This window comes from Rhipicephalus sanguineus, chromosome 5 (genome assembly GCF_013339695.2).
Source record: "Rhipicephalus sanguineus isolate Rsan-2018 chromosome 5, BIME_Rsan_1.4, whole genome shotgun sequence".
Taxonomy (NCBI): Eukaryota; Metazoa; Arthropoda; class Arachnida; order Ixodida; family Ixodidae; genus Rhipicephalus; species Rhipicephalus sanguineus.
The window spans coordinates 166,207,771-166,230,686 of NC_051180.1; the positions used below are offsets into that span (position 1 = coordinate 166,207,771).

Below are 22,916 nucleotides of genomic sequence, written 5' to 3' on the forward strand. Positions count from 1 at the left end.
AAAGGGACACTGAAGCCAAATAAGATTTTATGTCACAGTGAAACATAAGTACGTGAGAAGATCTAAAACGCCACAGTGATGCTACCGAGTACTTCTGAATTGGAGCAATTTTTGCAGCAGCAATATTTTTACTTTGGAGCACTTTGGAGCAGCAAATATTTCCATTTTGGAGCAATCTGGAGCAGGTCATTTTGAATGTGGCAGCCTCCTAGAGCAGATAAATTGTTATTCTGGAGTGCAGTGGAAAAGCATGTTGCACAATCGTACACCTGAACAGTTATTATGGGGCTCTTATTAAGAGCTAGATAAATATCTAGATTTGTTGGAAATCTCATGGGAAAAAATGCTCTCTGGAGCACTCATTATTTTGCTCGACGAATAAAAAATAAGGTTCATCATACAGTTGGATGTTATGAGTTGGATGCTAGCACATAAACAGAATACTGGATCAACGAAGTTGCGTATCATGACATAACGCTGTAAATAAAACTATGTGGTCTTCAAGTGCAGCGCTCCTGTTACAAATGGATAGTCTTGATGTTAATGAAATGTCGCACTTTATGTCAGCACATGATGGCACACAGACGCCGCGACCTAAGACTGTGCTAGTACTAAATAGTCACACGATCCCTCTTTATGTATTCCTCTAAGACGACTCGAAGCTGAAAGCCAGCTTTTTTTTTCCTCAGTTGAGTGTATTGATCATTGTATTATTGTATTATAACGCTTGACAGCGCACACCGGGTGAAAGGACGAACGCGAAACAAATAAACTAACGAGCCCACCAGTACATCCTCGTATGATCTCACAGTGCTTCCAGTCTTTTGTTTTGCGCATGCGCCGGATTTCCTGGAAGATGGAGATCCGCTGTAAGTTGAGGTTTCCCGAGAGTGTCCGAAAGTGCGTAAAACGGGGGACTACATAATACAACGAACTTCGTTTTCCTTTTACAGCGAATCTGTTATAGTTAGGGCATTCCGTTTGTAAGCAGAAAACCCCTAGTGCCCTCTAAAGCAGTGGAAGAAGTAATGTGTAAAACGGCAAGCTGGGCTAGTTGGTAATTAAACATACATGTGCTATCAGTTCAGTTCAGCTTATTAACATTAAGGGCTTTCCGAAGGAAGCATTACATAAGGGGTGCGTTACAACTTCTCACAAGGATATTTCATATTGATTAGTTATACGCTGCTGAAACAATGATGGGCAGGTGATGGCGGCAATGCCAGCAGGATGGCCGTTCCAGTCTTTGGCAGTTCGGGGGATGAACGAGGCGGAGAAGTGAGCAGTTCGGGCACGTGGGCGCGCGACCTGCTGCGGATGACTGGTGCGGTGAGGAATGCGTGCAGCGGGTACGATGTATGGCGCTTGATTGGGAGTGCTGTGAAAGAACTTGTGAAAGAGCATGAGACTGGAAATACGTTGGCGATCACAATGCTTAATTAAACCGGAATCTGCCTTAAGTGCTGAAATGCTGATATTGTACGAATACTTTGAGCGAATGAATCGGGTAGCGCGATTTTGAACAGCTTAAAGTAGGTCGATAAGATATGATTGATGTGGGTTCCAGATGGCCGATGCATACTCCAGTTTTGGTCTCACGAGGGATTGATAAGCGAGCAATTTGACATGTTGTGAGGCCTGACGAATATTACGCCTCAGGAAACCTAGGGTCCGGTTGGCTGATGTTATGATATTAGAAATATGAGCATGCCAGGACAGGTCGTTAGAAAGAGTGATTCCGAGATATTTATAGGAATGAGCATTCTCGAGAAGCGTGCTTATAATTTTGTAAGAAGGTGCTATGGGATGAGTGCTGCGAGAAAATGACATAGCTTTGCACTTATTTGTATTTAGGATCATGAGCCAATCGTTACACCAAGTAGTTGTCTAGGTCTTTCTGGAGAGCAGTTTAATTGTGGGTGTTATAAATGGTGTGGTAAATGACGCAGTCGTCCGCGAACATTCTAATGTTAGAAGAGACATGCGAAGGTAAGTCATTAATATATATTAAGAAAAAGAGGGGGCCAAGGACTGATCCTTGAGGAACGCCAGATGTCACTAGTACTGGGTTAGACAGGTGATTATTGATAGCTACGGACTGGGAGCGGTTACTAAGAAATTTAGTGATTCATTTGAAGACATCTAGATGTAAGTTAAGTTTTTTTAGCTTCAATAATAGGCGCTGGTGCGGAACCCTTATCAAAGGCCTTGCAGAAGTCAAGGAAGATGACGTCAGTCTGTACACTGATACAGAAGAAGAGTATATGTACTTTGGAAGTACAGGTTAGTATGAATGTCATACAGAAAAATGGCAAGCTGTGTTTCACAAGATAAACCCTTGCGAAACCCATGCTGAGCGGGATGAAAAAAGTTGTTCGAGTCAAGAACAACTTTTGTGGGCAACGTGACCCGGACGGCGGACTATAAGGAACGGGCACGCACGAGCGCTGTGTGTGTTCGTTCCTTTTAGTCCGGGTCGCGCTGCCCATACAGTAAAAGTAATATGTATTGTATTTTGAAGCATTAAAGTGGAACCCCTGGCGTACTCTATGAAATGGCGCAAAAAACCAATGCAGTACAGTAGAAAAAAATCTTACCGGTGCTGGGGCTTAAACCCGGGCTCCACTCTCCGAAGGCAAGTGCTTTAACTCAGTGATCGGCAACATTTTGAGGCGAAAAACTGAGTTGCATGAAGCCGGCACGGCGCGGGCCGGACGGCAAAACAGAGCGGGGGGGGGGGGGGGAAGGTCTTTGCAGGCAAAGAAAAAAATTCGCATTCTTTTTTCTTGTAATATTGCGCTATCTACGAACCTTTGAACAAATGATACTTACTTTACAGAGGCATATTTTCAGTCAAAAATAGTTTACAGACCCCTGCACTCTAAGAAAAAAAAAGAGTATGCGTGACTCTTTTCGGAGAGTTCTGACTTGCCACGTATAGGACTCTCTTTAAATAGTCACGGTGACTCTCTTGGTGGGTCAGGGTCGGCTCGCTCTAGGAGAGTCCCCTGACCCTCTAGGAAGAGTGGAAAGACTCAGCGGGAGGATCACGTTACCACTTACAGGGAGTCAGACGACTCTTGCCGGTAACGCTCCTAGGGGGGTCAAGGGACCCACATCGAAGCATCAAGCGACTCCACAAGTATTTTAAGCTACTCATTTGATCCTTGCTTTACTTTTGCGCGACTGCTGTTGAAAATAGTGGAGTATTCATTTTAAGCAAGTCCAATAATACTTGCCGTTCTGCCCAGCGAATGTAAACAAAGAATAGTTCAGTTTTAGCATTATTTAATAAACTCGTCAATACAACACATATTTTCCAGCAAAGTTATATAGAAAGCGCGAAAAGATGGTCTCTGATTTCAAATTAAGAAGTTTGGGTATTCCTCATTTACATGCTTCTATGAGTATAGCCAACTAATATGTGTGACTGTGATGTGCACAGTGTCATATGGTGCTAAATGAACAGGAGAAATCGCCATCATGTTTCCATATTTATTCCTTGTGATTAAGAATAAATAAAAAGTGGTGACGGCTTGAGGCATCAGACTTGTGGCTTGCTAGGTTGTCGCTCCTGTACACCGTGAGCATCATGAAAAACGGTATCTGAAAAGCAGAACGTGATATTATGATGAGAAAATGAAATTGCAGTAAAGGTTTGCAAAACCTACACAATAAGTGGTTCACACAGACATAATAAAGGCTAACAACAAAACAACAAAGCACATCCTCCGGCAGCCAGGGGCATGCCGTGAGCGGTTATTGACCGCATGTTTTACAAACGTAACCCATCCTTAAATACTCAGATAAACAGATGCGAGTACTAGGGCCCGAACGACACCCAGCGCGTGCGTACGCCATCTACGTCGAGATCAGACATGTCATATGCTAGAATTAGCGCACATAACTCCCACAATCACGTACACTCACTCGATTCTGTTATAGCGCCCAACGTCATCGCAGTGTATGCAAACCACGAAAACAGCAAACAGAACGAGGGAAACGAGGGCACGCCAGCGGCCGCAACAACAACGCGCGCCGTCGAAAGTCTAGAGCTTTTCACTTTACCGGCGAGGCGTGTCCAACTTGAATGACTACCGCGTACGTTCTGGAAGCCACCGTACTATATCTGCACCTCAAACTACCGTCTTTAAGCCAACAAACACCATTATATGTAGTGCGTGTGAGCGTTCTGTACACAGGCTTTCTTTTTTTTCACGTTCCCACGCGCGGAAGCACGCAGCACACTCAAGGTCGATGGAAATGTTGTTTATGAAGTAGACTAAAGTGCATCTCAAAACGACATCTTGCACCTTCAGTAGTGCGGACACAACGTGCGATCAGCAAGAAATGACCCTCGATAATTGTTTGCATCGCTCACTTTATGGGAGCTTGTACAGCAACGCGCATAACGGTGGCAACTCGTTAACTGACAGCTTTAGTTGGGCATCCGCAACAGCCCCGCGGACACAGGCTGCTGTTGGAAATGGCTGGCAGATAACTTCCGCAGAGCTGCTGCAGACGCCCAGCTAAGCTGTATAATTAGTGCCTACGAAAGCAGTACACTCACCGTTAACTGGCGCCCGTTGTCCGTATCCGCAGCTCCATGAATATTCCGCCCTCCAAGCGTCACTTCGTGCACGGAGCCGGCGTCAACACCACCGAAGACGCGCATGAACATGAAACTGATGAAACCGATGAAACTTCAAGACACGCAACCCGCGCTATCAACGCAACCACGCAACGCATTCCAATAGACGAGGAGACTGAGACTGACTGAGACGACTGAGAGAGAAGCCAGAAGCGGCGCGCCACCCCGGTGCCAACCCCGTCTCCGTCGGCGAGCAACGCGCCACAACGGCGCCAAAGGGCAAGCGCGCGATATGTATGGCGTATACGGCGGCTCTTTCATGACGGAAGCCAATCGAAACGCGCTTCAGGAGGGTCCAGTGACTCCTTCCCAAATGCGAACTCTTTTTCTCTGCCTGTACCTTCCAAAAGGGGTCAGATGGACACCCGAAGAGAGTCAGGGTTCCATGACCCTCTTTTGACTCTCTTTTTTCTTAGAGTGTGAGGTTTGTAATTCGAATATGAGAATCACGAATATGAGAAAATCATTTAGGTCCACTCTGACACGGAATTTACACCACGTGGTGCTCCAATTAAAAATCAGCCTTGTTCTTCAATCGAAAGCAAATAAATAGTTTTGATGTGGCATGTTTATCATTACATTTTTTTGTATTAAGGAAGAAAATAATTTATGAAGTTCGCCATTGAGGGCTATCTTCCCATTTCCTCGCACGGCAGCTTCCTCACTGAAATTCCCCATTGCCGTAGAACTCACGAGCTCGAAAGGAGGAGCCATTTAGGGGGTATTTACCACAAAGCGATATATACATACCCGGATACATTGGTGGAAAGAACTACGGAGAAGGTCTTCAGGATGAAGATCCAGGGAGAAAGTATATTTGAGCACAAGTGTCAGCACGTTCACGTGCTCTTCTACGGACTCAAACTTAAAAAAAATTCAATATCGTTCCATATATCTACAGTAAAAGCTCGGTGATACGAATCTAGCGGGGTTACGAAAAATATTCTTATCATCCGAAATTCGTATCACCAGAAAACATGAAAAATTAGTATGCGACAAAAGAAAGTTGGCATACGTTTTGATTTAGTGTTTCTCAGGGCCGCAGCGACGTCATGAACAGCTCTGAATGATTGCCAGTAAAGTTCTTAGACGTCAGCGATCATACTTGTACTCGTAAATATACGGCGCATGCGCGTGTGTGTAATTAATGAACGAGATGTGTTGTGCCCCGTGACCGCTAGTAGCCCCTTCCTAATCTTACTACGCTTTTCTGCACGACACCAAAAGAGAAACAATGAATCGGTTTATATCGATAAATTGTGCTCTGAGAACTCTAATGTCGTTAATTTCGCTATCATAGGTTTATTAATAGAGGACAAAATCAAGTTCAAAGTTTCATTTTTAAATTTCGCGCCGAAATCTCTCCGCGTGACGTCAAGGATTTCAAAGTGTGCTTGCCGTATTTTGGCACCATTTGCTCAACAAAATTACCCCAAACTTGGTATGTGAAGTCTATGGCCCCCTCAGAGGACAATGTACATCATTTTTACCGATTAGGAACTACGTAGTCCCTAGTGGCGCCGTCAAAACATGTGACATCACGGCGAACGGTGCGGAAACTTCAAGGTGGCGTCGCCACCCACATTTTGTTTTTGCGCGTTTTCTCGCTTACTAAGCGTCTTCTCGGCGCTAGCGTGGTGTTTTTGTCATCGTGAAAGAGTACATTACTAATATGAGAAAAATCGTTTTGCTCTTAAGTGTCCCTTTAAAGAGCTCGTTTTGCAGGAAATCCGGCGTCGGCGGTTGGGAGCGAAATATCGCGAGGTATGCAAGCATGGAGGAAGAAAAAACAAAGGAGGGAGCATGACGTCACGCGATTGAAGTCCACCGTGTCGGCCCAACACGTGATCAAAATGTCAGAGCGCGCGGGTAGGTTTTAGTACTACCGGTGGAGTTCCGTTTTTGAACGTCCTCTGTGAGCCGGCCGGTCTGCGCCGAACAAGCGCGCTTCGATTAAAAGCTACCGGGTGCCATACCCGAAATCTCGGCAAACCTCATTTCTTGCGTGATCTTGACGCAAAAGGTCACGTGTTGGGCCGACACTGCTGGCTTCAAAGCGAGTTGGCTTGCCAAGGCTGGCTGCGTGACGTAATGCTACCTCCTTTCTTTTTCTTTCCTCCATGTATGCAAGTAATAAAAAGCATGGGTCTGTGCCGGAATCGAACCCAGGCCTTTTGCGCGGAAGCAGGTGTTCTACGGGATAGTGTCACGCAAGTGCTTTAGACTGTTTCGGAAAAAAAAACCCTGTGCAGGTGTTATATGGTGCGAGGAGTCGCGTTAACACATGCACTGTTACGCGGCAGAAGCGTGGAATCGCGCCAGGCGTCGTGCCATGTGAATTTTGTAACGAGTGGCTGCTTTAAGGGCCCACTCTTTACGAAGTGCTCAGGAATAATTGATCGTCATCACCATCAGCAGCAGCATCAACGAAGCGTCCAGCTGCGAAGGTGCGCTCATTGCTTTACGGACGCGTGGTGGGTGATTCGCCCATTAGCAGAGTGATTAATTATGACGTGGTGGGTACTTCTCGACTGCACTTGCAGAAGGCATTCTAGGATATAGTTTAAAACGGCCATTGTTGCGCGTACAGACGTTGCTTTGCACGCGGCGCGGTTGAGGTGCCCACCGACAAGTGAAGCCTGGCTAGCCAATGAGAAGCCGACGCGAACGGCCCAATTACGCTATCGCGTTCTACTCTTGAAGGCGAAGCTCAAGCGCCCTCCAAGTTATTTCTTTTTTGTCTCGTAGATATCTTCTGTCGATCTTATGTTGCATGTTCTCACACACTTTCTGTGTGTTCTGTGTCATTAACATGCACTGTGTCGCGTTGCTACGATTGAAGGTGCGGGTTCAATTCCCGGCCACGACGGCCGCATTACGATGGGGGCGAAATGTAGAGAACACCCGTGTGCTTATATTTAGGTGCCCGTTAAAGAACCCCCGGCGGTCAAAATTGATCCGGAGTCCCCCCAACGGCCTGTCTCAATATCATGATCAACTTTTCTTGCGCAAACTTAAGAAAAGGAACTGAACATAGCGAAGAAAGACGTACAAGACACATCAGCCACTGTGGTCACTGCATATACATCATGTTCTTCTCCGTATTAAACCGTTGTTAGTTGGCGCTGATGTGTCTTGTACCTCTTCCTTCACTCAGCGTTCAGTTTCTTTTGTAAGTTTGCTCAAGAAAAGTTGAACATGTTTAGCCAACTAGCCCAATGTCAAGTTTTTCTCAATATCATATCGTGTTTTTGGTATGTGAAACCCCAGCACTTATCATTGCTATTAACATGCACCGTGCGCATCTTTCTAGTTGCTGTCATTATCATTTAGCGTATCTCTACGCTAATAAAATAAATAAATAAATAAATCTTGTACAGGATCGGCATTTACGAAAAACAAAGTAGCTTTACCTAATTCGCGTTCGCACCACCTATTCAGGCTCAGTCACACGCACAAGCAGCAGGAAATTTCGTGGCGGATGTCACGTGGTGCGTTCGTCAATAAAATTTCCTGTCCTTCCCCAATTTGACTTTCTTCGCTCATACCAGTGGAAGTTGATTAAAAAAAGTATTTACATCCGTTCTATTTAGCGTTCGTCAAGCGTCTTTATAGCTTAATTAGCATCATGTCAACATAAACCAAATCGAACTCGGAATTCAAGATTTAATCTCATGTACCCTACGAGCAAATGCGGCATGGCAGCGCAAAAGCGTCATATTGCTGCGCGCTCTTCTTTTGCTATGTTTTTGTAACTGGTATGTTGCACTTGTGACCGCTGTCTTCCGCGGGCCGCGCCAGAATGTCTGGGAACATAGGCGTGCGCAGAGGGGGGGGGGGGGCGCCCCCCCCAGTCACCTAAGAAGAGGGGGGGGGGGCGCAATGTCTGCCCCATACATTGACTTAATAGGGAGGGGGGCGCCACGAGGAGCCTTCGCCCCCCCCCCCCCCTGAAGGGGAACCCTGCGTACGTCTATGTCTGGGAACATTCCAGATTGTAGTAGATCATTTTGTCAAGATTGCGCACATGACGTCAATAGTCAAAATTATTCCAGAGCTTGCGCAACCACCAGTGATAACGCTGGAAAGTCGATGCATGATGTATAAAAGACGGCACGTCCCAGCCATGATCAGTTTTATCGACGGCCGACGCTCCGTTCGCCGCTATCAGTGTACAGTGTGTATTGCTGTAGTTTGACTTTCCGTTACCCGGCCACAAGTTCGACCACATAAAGAGTTTCACCTTCGACACGCCGACTGCTACCTTCGTCGACGTCACGACCCCGTGACAATATTGCTGTGCCTCAGAGTCATTTAAATCATGTTCCTGTAATAGCAACACAAACGTCGTCATCATCGACTCTATCTACCGTGCGGTCACTAAATACCACACTAGCGCCCTCCATGCGTTTCTTCAACTTTCTTCGCATCGCTGGTGCTGCCAGAAATATTGAACCGAACACCATCTAGCTGCACACTCATTCCCTTTGCGTCGGCAGTATAGATCGGAACTGACAGCGTGCGCAAACACAGATACGTCCGTTTTGAATGCAAACAGTGCTCGCCTTTCTTCAAGAGGCAGACAGAAAGATGCCACAGAATCTCTCAAGCGGTCGTTGAACTGTGCCAATGAGAGTCGAGATCAAGTCGCCACCAAAGGCGCGATCGGCGCCTTCCTCTTTTAGCCACCAAATGTGCTGAATCACTTTTCTTGCGGTTGCCTCAACTGCACTGAGACCACTCGATGAGTACAGCCGCTAAAGTTGTCAATTCATTATTGGTAGAAACGTAACCTATCGCTCATGCTAATTCGATGCAACATGGCATGGCCAGTCGATTCTCTTTCTTCGGCTACGTGGAACAGGAGGCGCATGATGATCGGCTGTCGTTAACCGCTCAATATACGGTTTGTTTCTAACCGTTATTTATTTATTTATTTATTTATTTATTTATTTATTTATTTATTTATTTATTTAACTTAGATACTCTCAATGCCATTTGCGGCGTTGCAGAGAGGAGTGATGTTGTAAGTTCATGAGGGCAGTAATAAACGTTGCATGATCAGGGTTGCTGGTGATGGAGGCAGGGAGGCGATTCCATTCGGATGGTGTCTTAAGCACGTAGGAGTGCAAGTACATGTTGGTCTGGCAGAATGGCACTTGAACTTTGAAGTTATGGTCGACGCGGGATGAACGCTAAGAAGGTGGTGAGAACAAAATACGTTTCAAATCAGGATGCGTAACGAAGATGTTATGCAAAAGACGTAGGCGAGCCTGCGTAATTGTGTAAGAAAGATTAAGGAGGTCTAGAGAAATCTTTACTGAAGTAATACTGGCGTTGCGAGAATAATTAGCAACAAGTTAGTGCGTTCATAAGAGTAAAAGAGTGAGGAATCCACAGTGAAGAGGCGTACTCGAATTCATAGGCGTGCGCAGGGTTCCCCTTCAAGGGGGGGGGGGGGGGCGAAGGTTCGTCGCAGCGCCCTCCCAATTATGTCAATGTATGGCGCTGACATTGCCCCACCCTCCGAGTCGCAGCGCACCCCTCCCCATTATGTCAATGTGTGGGGCTGACTTTGCCCCCCCCCCCTCTTAGGCGAATAGGGAGGGGGGCGCCCCCCTGTGCGCACGCCTATGCTAGAGTTTAGACCTGACAAAAGTTTTATAAAGAAACATGAAGGAAACATGAAACAAAGCACGTAGGAGCTTACTGTGAATAAAATACCGCTAATAAAGTACTACTACTACTAAAGCAAATTTACGACACAAGAAACAAGGACTGCGGTTGGCATTGTTAATCACATAACTAATATCAGTATTCCATGATAAATTGTTATCAATAGGGACACCTGAATATTTATGAGCATTGACGCATGACACCTGAACTTAGTTACGAATGGGACAATATGGCCAGGAGCGGTTCTTTCAGGAAATCCTCATTATTTTGCACTTGTTAACATTCAATTTTATGGACCAGAGTGAACACCAAGAAGTAACGCTGTCAAGATCAGATTCAAGTTGAGAATAATCGTGAAGGTTAGTTACTATAATTGTACGGAAACATCAGGCGCGCTCGTATTGTCGCTGTGCTGTTTAGGGCGCGCGCATGTCGCCGTGGACGCGATAACGAGTACCAGGCTTGTGCCTTCGCGCACGCCCATTGTCTGAGGTCACGTGATATGACACTGAGGTGTGGTACAGTGAAGATACAATCATAATATATGTATATCCCCCTGAGGCATTTCATAACCTGCGTCTTGCAAGTCAAAGAAGCTTGTGTGGAGCAACCATGCGATAGTTAAAGTCACTTATTACGCCATTAACTTGGCACTATTGCGGAAAACTGCTATAAAACACTTTCCACTTTGACAAAAATGTAGCGCTCACAATGCAACTTGCCTTCCGGCAATGTAGTCTATTTAGAAAATTCTTTATTCACGTATACATAATTATATAATTCCAATATCATAATTCCCTTATTGTGGATACAATGCTGCTTCTATTTAGGAAGTTGTCATACGATACATAGTTGCGGTCCTGTCCGCGTGTCCTCTGTCGTAAACAATTCAAAACGTTTCAGCGATTATCCGCTTCTGATTACGCAGTTTTAGGCGCCAGTCAATGTTCGCCACAAAGAAAACTACTACAACTTATAGTCCGAAGTGCCGTTGGCTTCACGCAGAAGTTCTCGATGATTTCGTTCAGTCTACCAGAAGGAGCACTTGCGCTCCGGGTTCATGTAATCGTTCGCGCTGCATCTGAAGGCCACCGAGAACTGGGGCATGTGCATGAGCGGCACGATGCATCGCGAGCGACCTCTGGCGTATCCTTCGCTCCGATGCAGAGTCAGCGAACGGCACCACTTGACGCAGTGGCCGATGAAGAAGAGCTGCTCAGAGCCGAACCCAGCCACCGTGAGAGCGCGCCTGCGGCTGGGCAGCGACTGGAACGCGTCGTACGCCAGCGGGGCTCCGGAGAAGTCGGCCAGGTTCTCCGGGTCCTGACCGACGCCAGGCTCCGAGGCAAGCAGCTTCTGTTCAACCTGCGAAGGCGCGTTTGCAGTACGGAGTGCGTCAATTGGCCAACCGAACTTCAGGCAACGCATTTAATTTTCACTTTGATTTGCCACTAAATAAAAATGCTTATTACGATAACAATTCTCGTGAATTAAAGCTATTAATGAGTCCAATAACAGTCATTATCCAGGTTGTAATAATAATTATTGGTATTTAACACCCCAAAACGACGATATGAATATAGGGATGCCGTAGTGGAGGGCTTCGGAAATTTTGACCATCTGGTATTCTTCAACGTAAGTACACGGGCCTCTAGCATTTCGCCTTAATGCAGTCGCCGCAGCCGTGATTCGATCCCACGACCTTCGGGTCAGCAGTCGAGCACCGTAACCACTAGACCACCGTGGCAGGTCATTAGCCAAGATGGTGTACACTGCAGAGTATGTCAAAAATCAAGATGGGGCCGTCAGATGAAAACACACTGTGGAATGAGGTTGGTTAATCCAAATGGGAGTCGGGGGGAGTGGGGGGGAGAAAGGGGCGATTCTTAGATAGGTGAAGCTATCTCAGCAGACGGCACGTTACCCTTGTCCATCCCACTTTATTATTGCAGGTCAAGAGTTCTTATTTATTCAAAGAACATATATTCGGGCCCACATTTACCCACCCTATCGCGGGCCCGAGGTTTCACGTCATTCGGTTCCAAATGCGTCAAAGCAGATTGAGTACTGTCACTCTGCACAGACAGCGAGACCGGCACATCACTGTGAACGTGGTAAGCCGTCTGCACTCAAGTATGAAGTCATGCGAAAGCTCACGAAGATGACCGACAGACAGCAACCGATGCTGCCTCGCCGAATGGAAAGGTAGGCAAACAATGCTTCGTTTCAAAGAAAGAGCAAGCGATGATGAACTTGTCTCGTCGGCATGGTGAGAAATTATAAGCGTGACTTCATTCGCATGATAAGTTACCTTGAGACAAGTTACCTCGATTCGACTGGGTATACCGTCGGCCGTAGCCTTCATGGCAATGAATGAAATGCAGCGCTAACACAGAGTTCTGTTTTCCTGCCGTATGTTGCAAGCCACATTTTCGTCGTAATATTGCGACGCGCGCTTCTTTTTCTATTTTTTTTTGTGTGTCACCGACCCGTTACACGTGTAACAAATGCCATGCGCAGGCCGAGCCGAAATGTCTGGGAATTTTTCCGATTCTTTTATACTCTTCTCGTTAGATTGCGCTCACAACGCGAACACGGGACTTCATTCTAAGACTAACGTGGCCGCCAGCGTTATGCTACGTGTATAAATGTCGACGCACCTTGTCGTAAGTTAGATTACCGACGACTGTGATGGACGCTATCAGTGTGCAGCGTGTATTCCTTGTACTTTGTGTTTTACAGCAAAGCTGTATACATCTAGCCCCCCCCCCCAACGGTTTTGTCAGCCAAGTGGCCTACATGGCCTCAAGACAAAAAGCCAGGCCCCTAAACCACCAACAGACCCTCGCGCACGCGTGCTCCTCTGCTAGCAGATGCGCACGCTCCTTCCGTTTTCAGCTCGGACGCTGAGGAAGGGCATTCGGAGAGGTGGTCAGACGAGTCGACCAACGCGTTCGGTGTAGACTCGTGCACAACTACAAAGCCACAACTAAATTTCAACCTCTGGGTGCTTTAGGGGCCCTTGACCAATTGAAGGCAAACGGCATATATTTTTGCAGTCAGGCATACAGCATAGAGCGCAGTATTCGTTTCAATGAGGAAAACCATAAAACATGCATCAAAACCGCATGCTGGATGATCAGGCGCCTGTGAGCAATGAGAACACCCTCCCCCGCGTTCCCGGTAAAGATTATGTTGCACCTGCTTTGCACTTCACACGAGGGCTTCGAATGACGTCAGACGGCCCTGGTTCTCCCCGCGTGTGTTTCCCGCTTTCATATATAATATGGAGACCCGTCTAGCAACTCATTCAGCTCATTCTAAGACTGCCATGGGTACACCACAGAAATTAAAGACACCAAAAGAACAGCGTGAATACACTCCTCGACGACAGGAACAAATTGTTCTGGCTGAAAATGGTCGCGGAACGAATGACGGTCTACCACAGCGACCATAAAGCGATTATCACTACCATTACTCTAAATTAATAATGAAACATAACCCCCACCCCCTCATCAGCATGTGTGGAGTTTGATACGGCTTCGCTAGACATTCACGTCCGCAGGACTGGATAGCGGCCAATTTTTCTTTAATTTCCTGGGCACAAGTTCAAGAATTTCGTCTTGAACAGCACGACTGCCGCATTGTGCAACGTCACGACCACATCACAATATTTATCACATGTGTGAAAGGAACAGCATTACAAGTAACTTCTGTGTACAAATATGCGTGTTCAGACGCTTGGCGCATTTTCCACAGCGATGGTAATTCAGATATCTGCAAACCAGCGCCTTGAGACGCTTGGCACGTTTTCACAATGTTGACAGAGTGTCCTCAATATGCTACAATATGCGCGACAAATGCGTTACTTTCTCTTAGTTCATTGTTTTGAACCCCTTCAATAGGACCCCCTGCGTTGTGATGAGGCATCGTATTTAGATGGCTCCCGTTTGTTACACTTTAGCACGATGCGCAATTCATCTTATGGCGGAGTTTACAATCCGGTGGTGGTGGTGGTGTGGTGCGGCCGTGACCACCCTTATCGTGCGCAATGCGCAAACCCTTCTCCACCACACTCCTCACGTCACTCCACCCTCTCCACTGGCCACCTCCCCCTATCCTGCGCAACGCCGCCATGAGCGCCAAGCGCATGCGCGTCCCCTCCCCTCTTCTCCCGCTCTCCTCACACTCCTCAACCCTCTCGCTGTGCCTGCTCGATCTGGCGTTCCCCGATCGCCTGTGTGAACAATTAACCCGGCCCAGGCCTAGAGGCGAACACACGACGCGCGTAGCGTTCCTCTTCGCGTTTCACGACGCGAGGTCGGTAACATGCCCAACGAACGCCAACGGAACGCGATCGTCCAAGTGCTCCGGCTTCGCATCGCCTCATGGTCCCCTTTAGCGGGAGATGGTGTGATTTTTTTTATCTGTACATGCACTATATTCTATGCCTCACTGTAGACCGCATCCAAATATCGCGGTTTGTAGTCCTAATTCACTTATACCACAGTCAATTCCGTCACCTACACTCCAGAACAAAACGACACTGCGTGTCTTTCCTGATTCATGTGCGAGCAAGTTCGAAAAACTCACATGGTCCCTTATGCATCCGCCCCACTCGACTCGACGGCTAAAGCCATCTTCTTTTTCTTCTAAGTCGACGTACGAGTATTAAACCTACCGCGCCCCCCTCCGAAAGCTTTCTGCAACTAACGTGGTTTTGCACTGCCTCCAGAATCGGAGGCGTTGTAACATTTATGCACCTCACCTTGCTTTGCACTGCCTCCGGGATCGACCCACCTTTGACCAAGAAATGGGGTCATGTGTTGACGTCACCATGGAACGTGACAGTGACGTCATGATGTCACAAATTTTGGCGATCTGTGATGTCATGGTGGCGCCATCACGTGATCATTTCTCGCATCACTCGTGTTGACGCCGCCGACGTGGGTTGCCGACGCGGGACGCGGGTCAATTTTCGCTTTGATGAGGCATCAAAGGCTTTCGCGTTCAAATATGCTATTGAATTACGATTGGACTTAAAAGCCTCAACCTTAAGACTGCGTACTATTTTCTTTCAGAAGGAGGAGTAAGGACGCAATGCGGAATAAATAATGCAGAAAATTATTGTCGCTCTATGTAAGCGAGACGCACTTCAGTCAGTGTACACTAGTTTGCCAAGCGCGCATAAAATTTCGTAAATGACAAAAAGCGCGAAAGATTGAACCAGTGGAAATTTCCGAACGTCTTTCATGTATATTTGCTTTTAAGGCGCGAAATAACACAATCACAAGAACAGACACGGGACAGAGCGCCTGTCCCGTGTCCTTTCTTGTGATTGTGTTCTTTCGCGCCTTAAAAGCAAATATGAACTTACACCAACTCGCCCAACAAAAAGTTCTCGTAAGTCTTTCATTTAGTTTGTGTACGGAGCCAAACTGTCATGCTTCGATGCATATACTTTTCAATCTATCTTAACATTCATTTTCATTTTTTTACTTCTACGATACGTCTAGCCTGTTGAGAAGCGTTGTGAGCCGGAGTAGCTCGTACAAATCTATGAAAAACACAGTCGACGCATATAGATTCGATATGGTTTGCGTTCTAAACATACTTTAAACTGAACAGAACAACGTTGCTCAATTCAACATCAAATATCATTAAGCGACTGTAGCACATCACAGCCCGTAACTGCAATAACAATAAAGGCATCCGATAAATATAGGCGTATCAGCATGATAAAGCATCTTCACTGTGGTGGCAACAATTGAGAAACTCGAGAACCCCATTGTATGCGCCATGCTGAAAGCCGATTCCAGTCTGTACAGTGGCACTAGAAACCGTGCGGTGCAGTTTTACAATGAGGCTGCAGCGCCACGATACACAGCGGCCAAAAGAACCAAACTGAGCGATGGCCGGACAAGATGCGAACGCGACGCGCGTGTCTCCGCCTCCTATGAGGGAGAGGACAATGACCGGACAGGAGGGGGAACATGAGCGCGCGTCTAAATTTTTTTTTTGCGCACCTAGCGGCCAAAGTCAGTGGCACTGGGCTGTGCAATAAGAGCTATACGCATCGCCCTTTGGTCAGTGGACGGTGCCAGAGTAGTGCAGCAGTTCTGTTGCTCCTTTGAAACTCGGCAATTATACAGAAAGATCCGCCTCTGTGGCACAGTGGTTTTGGTGTTCGGCTGCTAAACCTGGCCTCGGCGGTCCCATTTCAATGCAGGCGAAATGCTAGAAGGTCCGTGTACCGAGCGATGTCAGTGCACGTTAAAGAACACTAGATGGCCGAAATTTCCGGAGCCCTCCTTTACAGTGTCCCGCATTATCATATCGTAGGTTTGGCACGTAAAACCCCAGATATTATTTTCATCATCATCATCATCATCATCATCATCATCATCATCATTATTATTATTATTATTATTATTATTATTATTATTATTATTATTATATTATTATTATTATTATTATTATTATTATTATTTAGAGGTCGACCACGCCCGTCTCACCTCAACGTGGCTGCGGCGGATGCACTTCAGTCTCTCTTCGTATTCGCGGTTCGCCGTGGCGGTCCAGGACCACGGCTTCCCGTCTTCGTCCAGTTTCCGACCACCCGTGTCGAACGCATGCATCATCTCGTGCCCAACAGCCTGTAAGTGGATCGCATTTAGTCCTGGCAGGCAATCTTTGCATCAGCGTCTGACTGACTGAGCGATTGCAACAATGACAGCGTCGATCGATACACTGGACAGTGCCACGCCGTGAAGTGCACCTCCGGGAGCAGTGAAACTAGACGCTTACGCGAAGGGCGTCCTCTTATCCATGCGCAGACTCGTAATCCGTTAACTTAAGCTCGACGTAACCACTTCTGCTAATCTGCTTATAACGCAGTTACAAGTGAGCCTTCGTGCTCATTGGCGCACAATGAGAAATCCGTGTGTATTTCCTTTGTAGTTGCGTGCTACGAACACCTAGCGAACACCTGATCTACGAAAACCAGCTACGAACACCTGATCATACTGAGTGGCACTTGTTCCACTCAGTATGATCAGTGAGGTAAATAAGAATGAATTTAATAAAACGTAATTAAGCTAGTTAGATAGATATTCTCTTTGATTTCTCGTGTAAATAATGCCCGCTTTTGGGGGTAGAATTCAAAATTAACCTTCCTGGCTTACATAAAATTCAGCACTGGGAGGGACATGAAGTCCACCATTGAAAATATGTGACATGTCCAGGGGGACTCAAAAGATTCGGAGATACATTCTTCGGCGTAAAAGGGTGTGTGTGTGTGTGTGTGTGTGTGTGTGCGTGCGCGCGCGCGGGAGAGGGCGAGCGTTAAGATGACGGTGCGATGCTTCTTGTATGTGATGGTGTGACACTTGCGGCGATACCGCCGTGCCGCGCCACACAGCTTCGCTGGTCGCCCACCCCCTAAGAAAAATAGAGTATGTGTGACTCCTTTCGAGGAGTCTTGACTTGTCACGTATATGACTCTCTTTAAAGAGACACGTCAACTCTCTTTGGGGGTCATTGTACTGTGTTTCGAGAGTCGTGTGACCGACAAGAGAGTTAACGTGCCTCTTTAAAGAGGGTCATATACGTGGCAAGTCAAGACTCCCCGAAAGGAGTCACACATACTCTCTCTTTTTTTTTCTTAGAGTGCACCTTCAAAGAGTGGAAAGCTGGCGAAAGCTCCTCCTTGATGTGCCGCGTCTGTTGCGCGCGGCGTTTAATTCGACAACGGGTTTATGATATAGGCAAAGATTGTAACAGTTACCATATACTACCGGTTGGCGACAGCCAGGATTGCCTTACCGTTACATCAGGGAGGAATATTGCGTCGATCTTTACTGCCTTGCATGCGTAATCATGCGAACCGCATTTATACATTGCAGCGGGATATGTCGGAGCACAGACATGCTAGAAAAATTCTGCAAAGTGGAACTCTGTACAAACACTACTGCCTATAACTTTTCAATACAAACATGCCCCCACTTACTGCAGAGAATAAAAGTTTAATTATTACATTTTAGTTAACTGGGCGGCTCACGGCGCTAATTATCATATCTCCTTGTGTCCCCCTGGACAAGAGCGTAGGCAGCATTTTTTTTTTTTCGGTGTGTGTGTGTGGGGTGGGGGGGGGGGGGGGGGGGAGGCCGGGCAGGCAGGACGCCTTCGAGTGTCAGTTTGTGCTCTGTATTCCACAGGAAAAAAATCGGAGGTGGGGGTGTGGCACGGGCCCGGTGTGCTTCCCCATAGCTACGCTACTGCCCCTGGATGCATAACTTATGTGCAGTGATGGTCGTCATCACTGGCGTAGCCAGCAAGGGGGTTTGGGGGTTAACCCCTCGCAACGTGGCTGATAACACACACACACACACACACACACACACACCACACACACACACACACACCACACACACACACACACACACACACACACACACACCACACAACACACCACACACACACACACACACACACACACACACACAACACATGTGTGTGTGTGTGTGTGTGTGTGTGTGTGTTGTATATGGATTATCAGCCACGTTGCGAGGGGTTAACCCCCAAACCCCCTTGCTGGCTACGCCAGTGATGACGACCATCCTGCACATAAGTTATGCATCCAGGGCAGTAGCGTAGCTAGGGGGCGGCACACCGGTCCCGTGCCACCCCCACCTCCAGATTTATATATATATATATATATATATATATAATATATATATATATATATATATATATATATATATATAATAGATATATATATATATATATATAAATAAACGCATGCATGAACATACAGAAAGTATGTTTGAACGCCCCTCCTCATCGAAAAGTTTCTGGCTACGCGTCTGGTCTTCAAATACCTCCCAGTGCTGACTTCATGAAAACCAAAAAGCTTAATTTTGGTCCCACTGTACTGTATATGCGCTATAGATTAAAAAAAACAATATATGTTAGAAGCAACAAACACCACGCACATATAACGCCAGAGTGTCCATCATGTAACGGGTGCGAGAGCCATACGGCCGCGTAGCAGCTTTCCTCTCTCATATGATGTTGCAACACCAATTATAAGTGAGTTGGGAACACGTAATGTAATGCACAGTGTCCCTTAGACGGCCTTCAACGCCTCCATGAGATTCAGTAAAGAAGGAGACGAGACGCACGCGTATGCCGTGGGAAATACGGGGAGACAATGGAGCATGTTTTAATTGAATACGGACACATCCACCCGGGCGTGCGTTTGAGCACTAGACAACGTGAGGCCAGTGGCAAGCTTAGGGAATGTACGGAGATGATGAACATGTCCATGACAGAGAACAGTAAAAGGCGGTGGAGGATTGGTGGCGGAAAAGTATACCGAGGATGGGCAAAAACAGAATAGCGTGAAAGCCAAAGTCGCTCTATCAAAAAACCATCGCAAACTAGGTTACGAATTCCTGGTGTTTTTCTTTCTTTAGAAGAAGAATTCTTAGGACAGGCAATGAGAAATACTTGAACACGGGGTGTGGCTGGAGCCAATGTTTCTACTGGTGGCCTCTTCAACATGCATGCCTTGAGGAAGACCGGACCGTATGTCCACACGTTGGCTCTAGCGACACGCCCTGGTCGAGGATTTTTCATCGCTTCAAGCTTCCACCATCCCCTGAAATTCTGCCTTAAAGAGGTGGTGCCACCAAATTTGTGGCTTGCGCGTTCTTTGCTGTAAGCGTTTCCTATAGCTCCAGGAAGCATGATACACGCACCAAGATTCATGCATTCTCGCTAAATAATTTAATATCGCCTTTTGATATGGACAACTTTCGGTTTCGGTTTCTGGGCGCCGAGGTTGGGCAGTGACGTAGCAGTGTAGGAGGCTTGTTCACGTGACCACACAAGGCTGTGACGCACTTAGCCAAGACGCGATCGAAACTCGGCGAGTGATGTAGCAACCTATGCTTTGCCGGTACTATAGTGAACTAGAATATATTCTAGTTCACTACAGCCGGTACGTACGTTGCGGAGGTGGCGGAGGTCCGAAGGTCACTCAGGTCAATGCAGCAGATCTCGTGTGACGTCACTACAACTTTCGTTGCCCCTCCTATAGAGCTACGTCACAGTTGGCGCGCAAGCGATGGGTTTCGATCGGGAGAATGGGCATTTAGGTACACTTTGGGAGTGAATTAAAATATATTCTAAACGTTTGCTGTGTCCGACCCTTCGTCTGGAGTGTCCTTGCATACAGAGGAAACCCACAACAGGCTTGTTATAGCCTCGAAATTCGATGACACCACCCCTTTAAGACTCGCAAGGCATTCAGAAGGATTAAAAATAGAGCTTGGTGACTATTCCTTGCAATAAATAAATAATTTCACCGCCCCGTTAAAAAAACTGAACGCTCAACGTATCCATCCATCCAGCAAAAAGAGCGAAAAGAAGGAGAGACGACTTAGCCGTTCGCAGCACCTGTCCTAGTGAGCCGTAGTTGTAGGCGTCGGCAGCGTCGTGGAAATAGACGGGCTCTTGGATGATGCCCGCGGGAACCAGCACCCGGTTGCCGGACAGGTAGTACGCGTTCACCTGGAGGAGAAGTAACGGAGCCATCGCGAGGCATACTTCCAATTAAGCGAGGGGGGGCAGGCTCTGCACTCACGCCCCACTCATTTACACTTAAGTGCGTGTTTATTAATTTTTATTGTGTGTGCAAGACATTGCGCTTGCATATTATATGCAGCATCGGGGGTTGTTCAAAGTTAGAAGTTCAATCAAGTCAATAAATATATGCGAGAAGAATATAACATACATGACAGAAAACAGTGAACATGGAACTTACACCCATTAAGGCACAGAAGTTGCGTGCCAAGTTGAACAAGTGTGCGGATAAACGCCTTAGTTACGTGGTTACGTTACGAGAAATCCGCTGCATCGATATGAGTATTATTTTGCTGCGTTAGCGAAGGTTGCGCCTTAGTAAGCGCTAAAGCAGAATTTTGAAATAGCACAGAACATTTTTTAAAGAGGGGTGGGGGAGGGAAGGGGGGAGAGAACCCTTCACCAAAAGCAGACATCGCAACTCTGTAAAGTGCATGAGTTAGAGCATGTAAAGCGAAAAATCTTGCTATATAAATTTAAAGCTTACGTGAAATTGTTCAAATATTCACGGGGACACCGCAGAAGTTATATTCACAAATATAATGTGTATTGCACAACAGACTACAATGCATCAATTTTGTACGATTTAGTACTATTTACACATTTTTGATGCAGCATATATCTTTCGTTCAGCTAGAATTGTAAACTTGGTTGTTTCGATCGTTCCTGAAGCTTTGCAATTTTCAACAATTTTTTATCTTAGAAAATTGATGGCTAAGATCTACTTCTCGCATGCGATGACGCTTAGTAAGCCTGAAAACGCGATAACGAATGCCGTGATAGTTCGACAGCTCCTGCGCAGACGTGGTTCAGTTTGCAACGGTACAAAACGGCCTACGTTGCAATGAAAGAAAACAGTGAATGTAAACGAAACTAGTGTTAAAGGCATTTACGCATATACAATGGCACAAGCACGAAAAAGAAAAGCTCTGAAATTCACTTCGACGCCCCGTCGTCAATGCTACGCTCGATAGTTGAGGAATGCACGCTTAACATCTTGTTTTTGTTGTTGTTGTTTTGTTGTTGTTGTTTTGTTATGATGATATGTTATTCTAAAATTAACAAAAACGACGTTCTGAAGGAGCGTTTTATCATCCGGGACTAATCAAGTGTTTTATGGCAATATTTTCAGCAGTTCGACGTAACACCGTCTACACGGGTAAGATCATGATTATCAATGTAAGTCGCTGACGTACATTAAAAAAAAAACGGCATTTCGGTATATACTTAGTCACCTGTAACGATTACAAAGCTTCATTTTGAGTTTTCTGTCATTGGTCAGAGACCTGTTTTATTAATATTTTTTTCCTTGGCTTGCCCTTTAGGAAACGACAAAGGAAATGACAAACGAAGTCGCACCTTGTGCGCGTACGCAACAGCCAGGTCAACTTGGTCGCCCTCAGTTTGTCGTAGTTGTTCCTGCAGGAAACGGCGCAGTGCCAACCAGGACGACAGCGACTTGTCGGGGGCGAACGTCATCCAGCGTGGCGAAGTACGCGTTCAGCTGGGACTCGCGCGAGAAGCGGTCGGGGAATCCCAGAGTTACCCCCATGGAGGCCGCTTTTCGAAGCGCCGCACTGCGAGTACGATCGCGAAGCCACGAAGAGCGCAGAGCCCTGCTCAGCGCTGCGCGCATGTACGCCGTCAGGTTCCCGACCGCGGACAGAACGCTGGGCGTGACGGCTGCGAGGGGGTAGGCGGAAATCAGCATTGACAAAAGGGTATTATATATGGCTCTGCGTATCACCAGGTCACCAGAATACAGAAGCAAGAGGGAGTCATCCTAGAGTAGGGGTCTCAAACACGCGGCCCGTGGACCTTGTGCTCGCGTTTTGACGCATTTCGAGGGCTTAAGCGAAATAGAAAAAAAAAAGTAAGCCCGGAAAGTAAAAAGGGACAGTAAGAACGGTGCACTTCTTTTCCAGTCTGCATGTTTCTTTTT

The 22,916-nt window shown here is 46.7% G+C and overlaps 1 protein-coding gene across 1 annotated transcript; it reads right to left on the bottom strand.

Moving 5' to 3' along the window:
* Positions 1-11,349: 11,349 nt before the first annotated feature.
* Positions 11,350-22,697, bottom strand: LOC119394409 (endothelin-converting enzyme 1). The gene is made up of 4 exons (XM_037661708.2): positions 22,334-22,697; positions 20,789-20,902; positions 16,843-16,983; positions 11,350-11,692 (listed from the first exon to the last, which is right to left on the bottom strand). Exons 1-4 carry the CDS (start codon positions 22,451-22,453, stop codon positions 11,357-11,359), a joined length of 711 nt encoding a protein of 236 aa, XP_037517636.1. The 5' UTR covers positions 22,454-22,697; the 3' UTR covers positions 11,350-11,356.
* Positions 22,698-22,916: the final 219 nt, after the last annotated feature.

Coding starts and splice junctions, on each gene's coding strand:
- LOC119394409 (XM_037661708.2), bottom strand. CDS start 22,453: ATGACGTTCGCCCCCGACAAGTCGCTGTCGTCCTGGTTGGCACTGCGC. Junction 16,984..20,788: donor ACTACGGCTCACTAGGACAG/GTGCTGCGAACG, acceptor ATCCACTTACAG/GCTGTTGGGCACGAGATGAT. Junction 11,693..16,842: donor TCCGCCGCAGCCACGTTGAG/GTGAGACGGGCG, acceptor GCGCCTTCGCAG/GTTGAACAGAAGCTGCTTGC.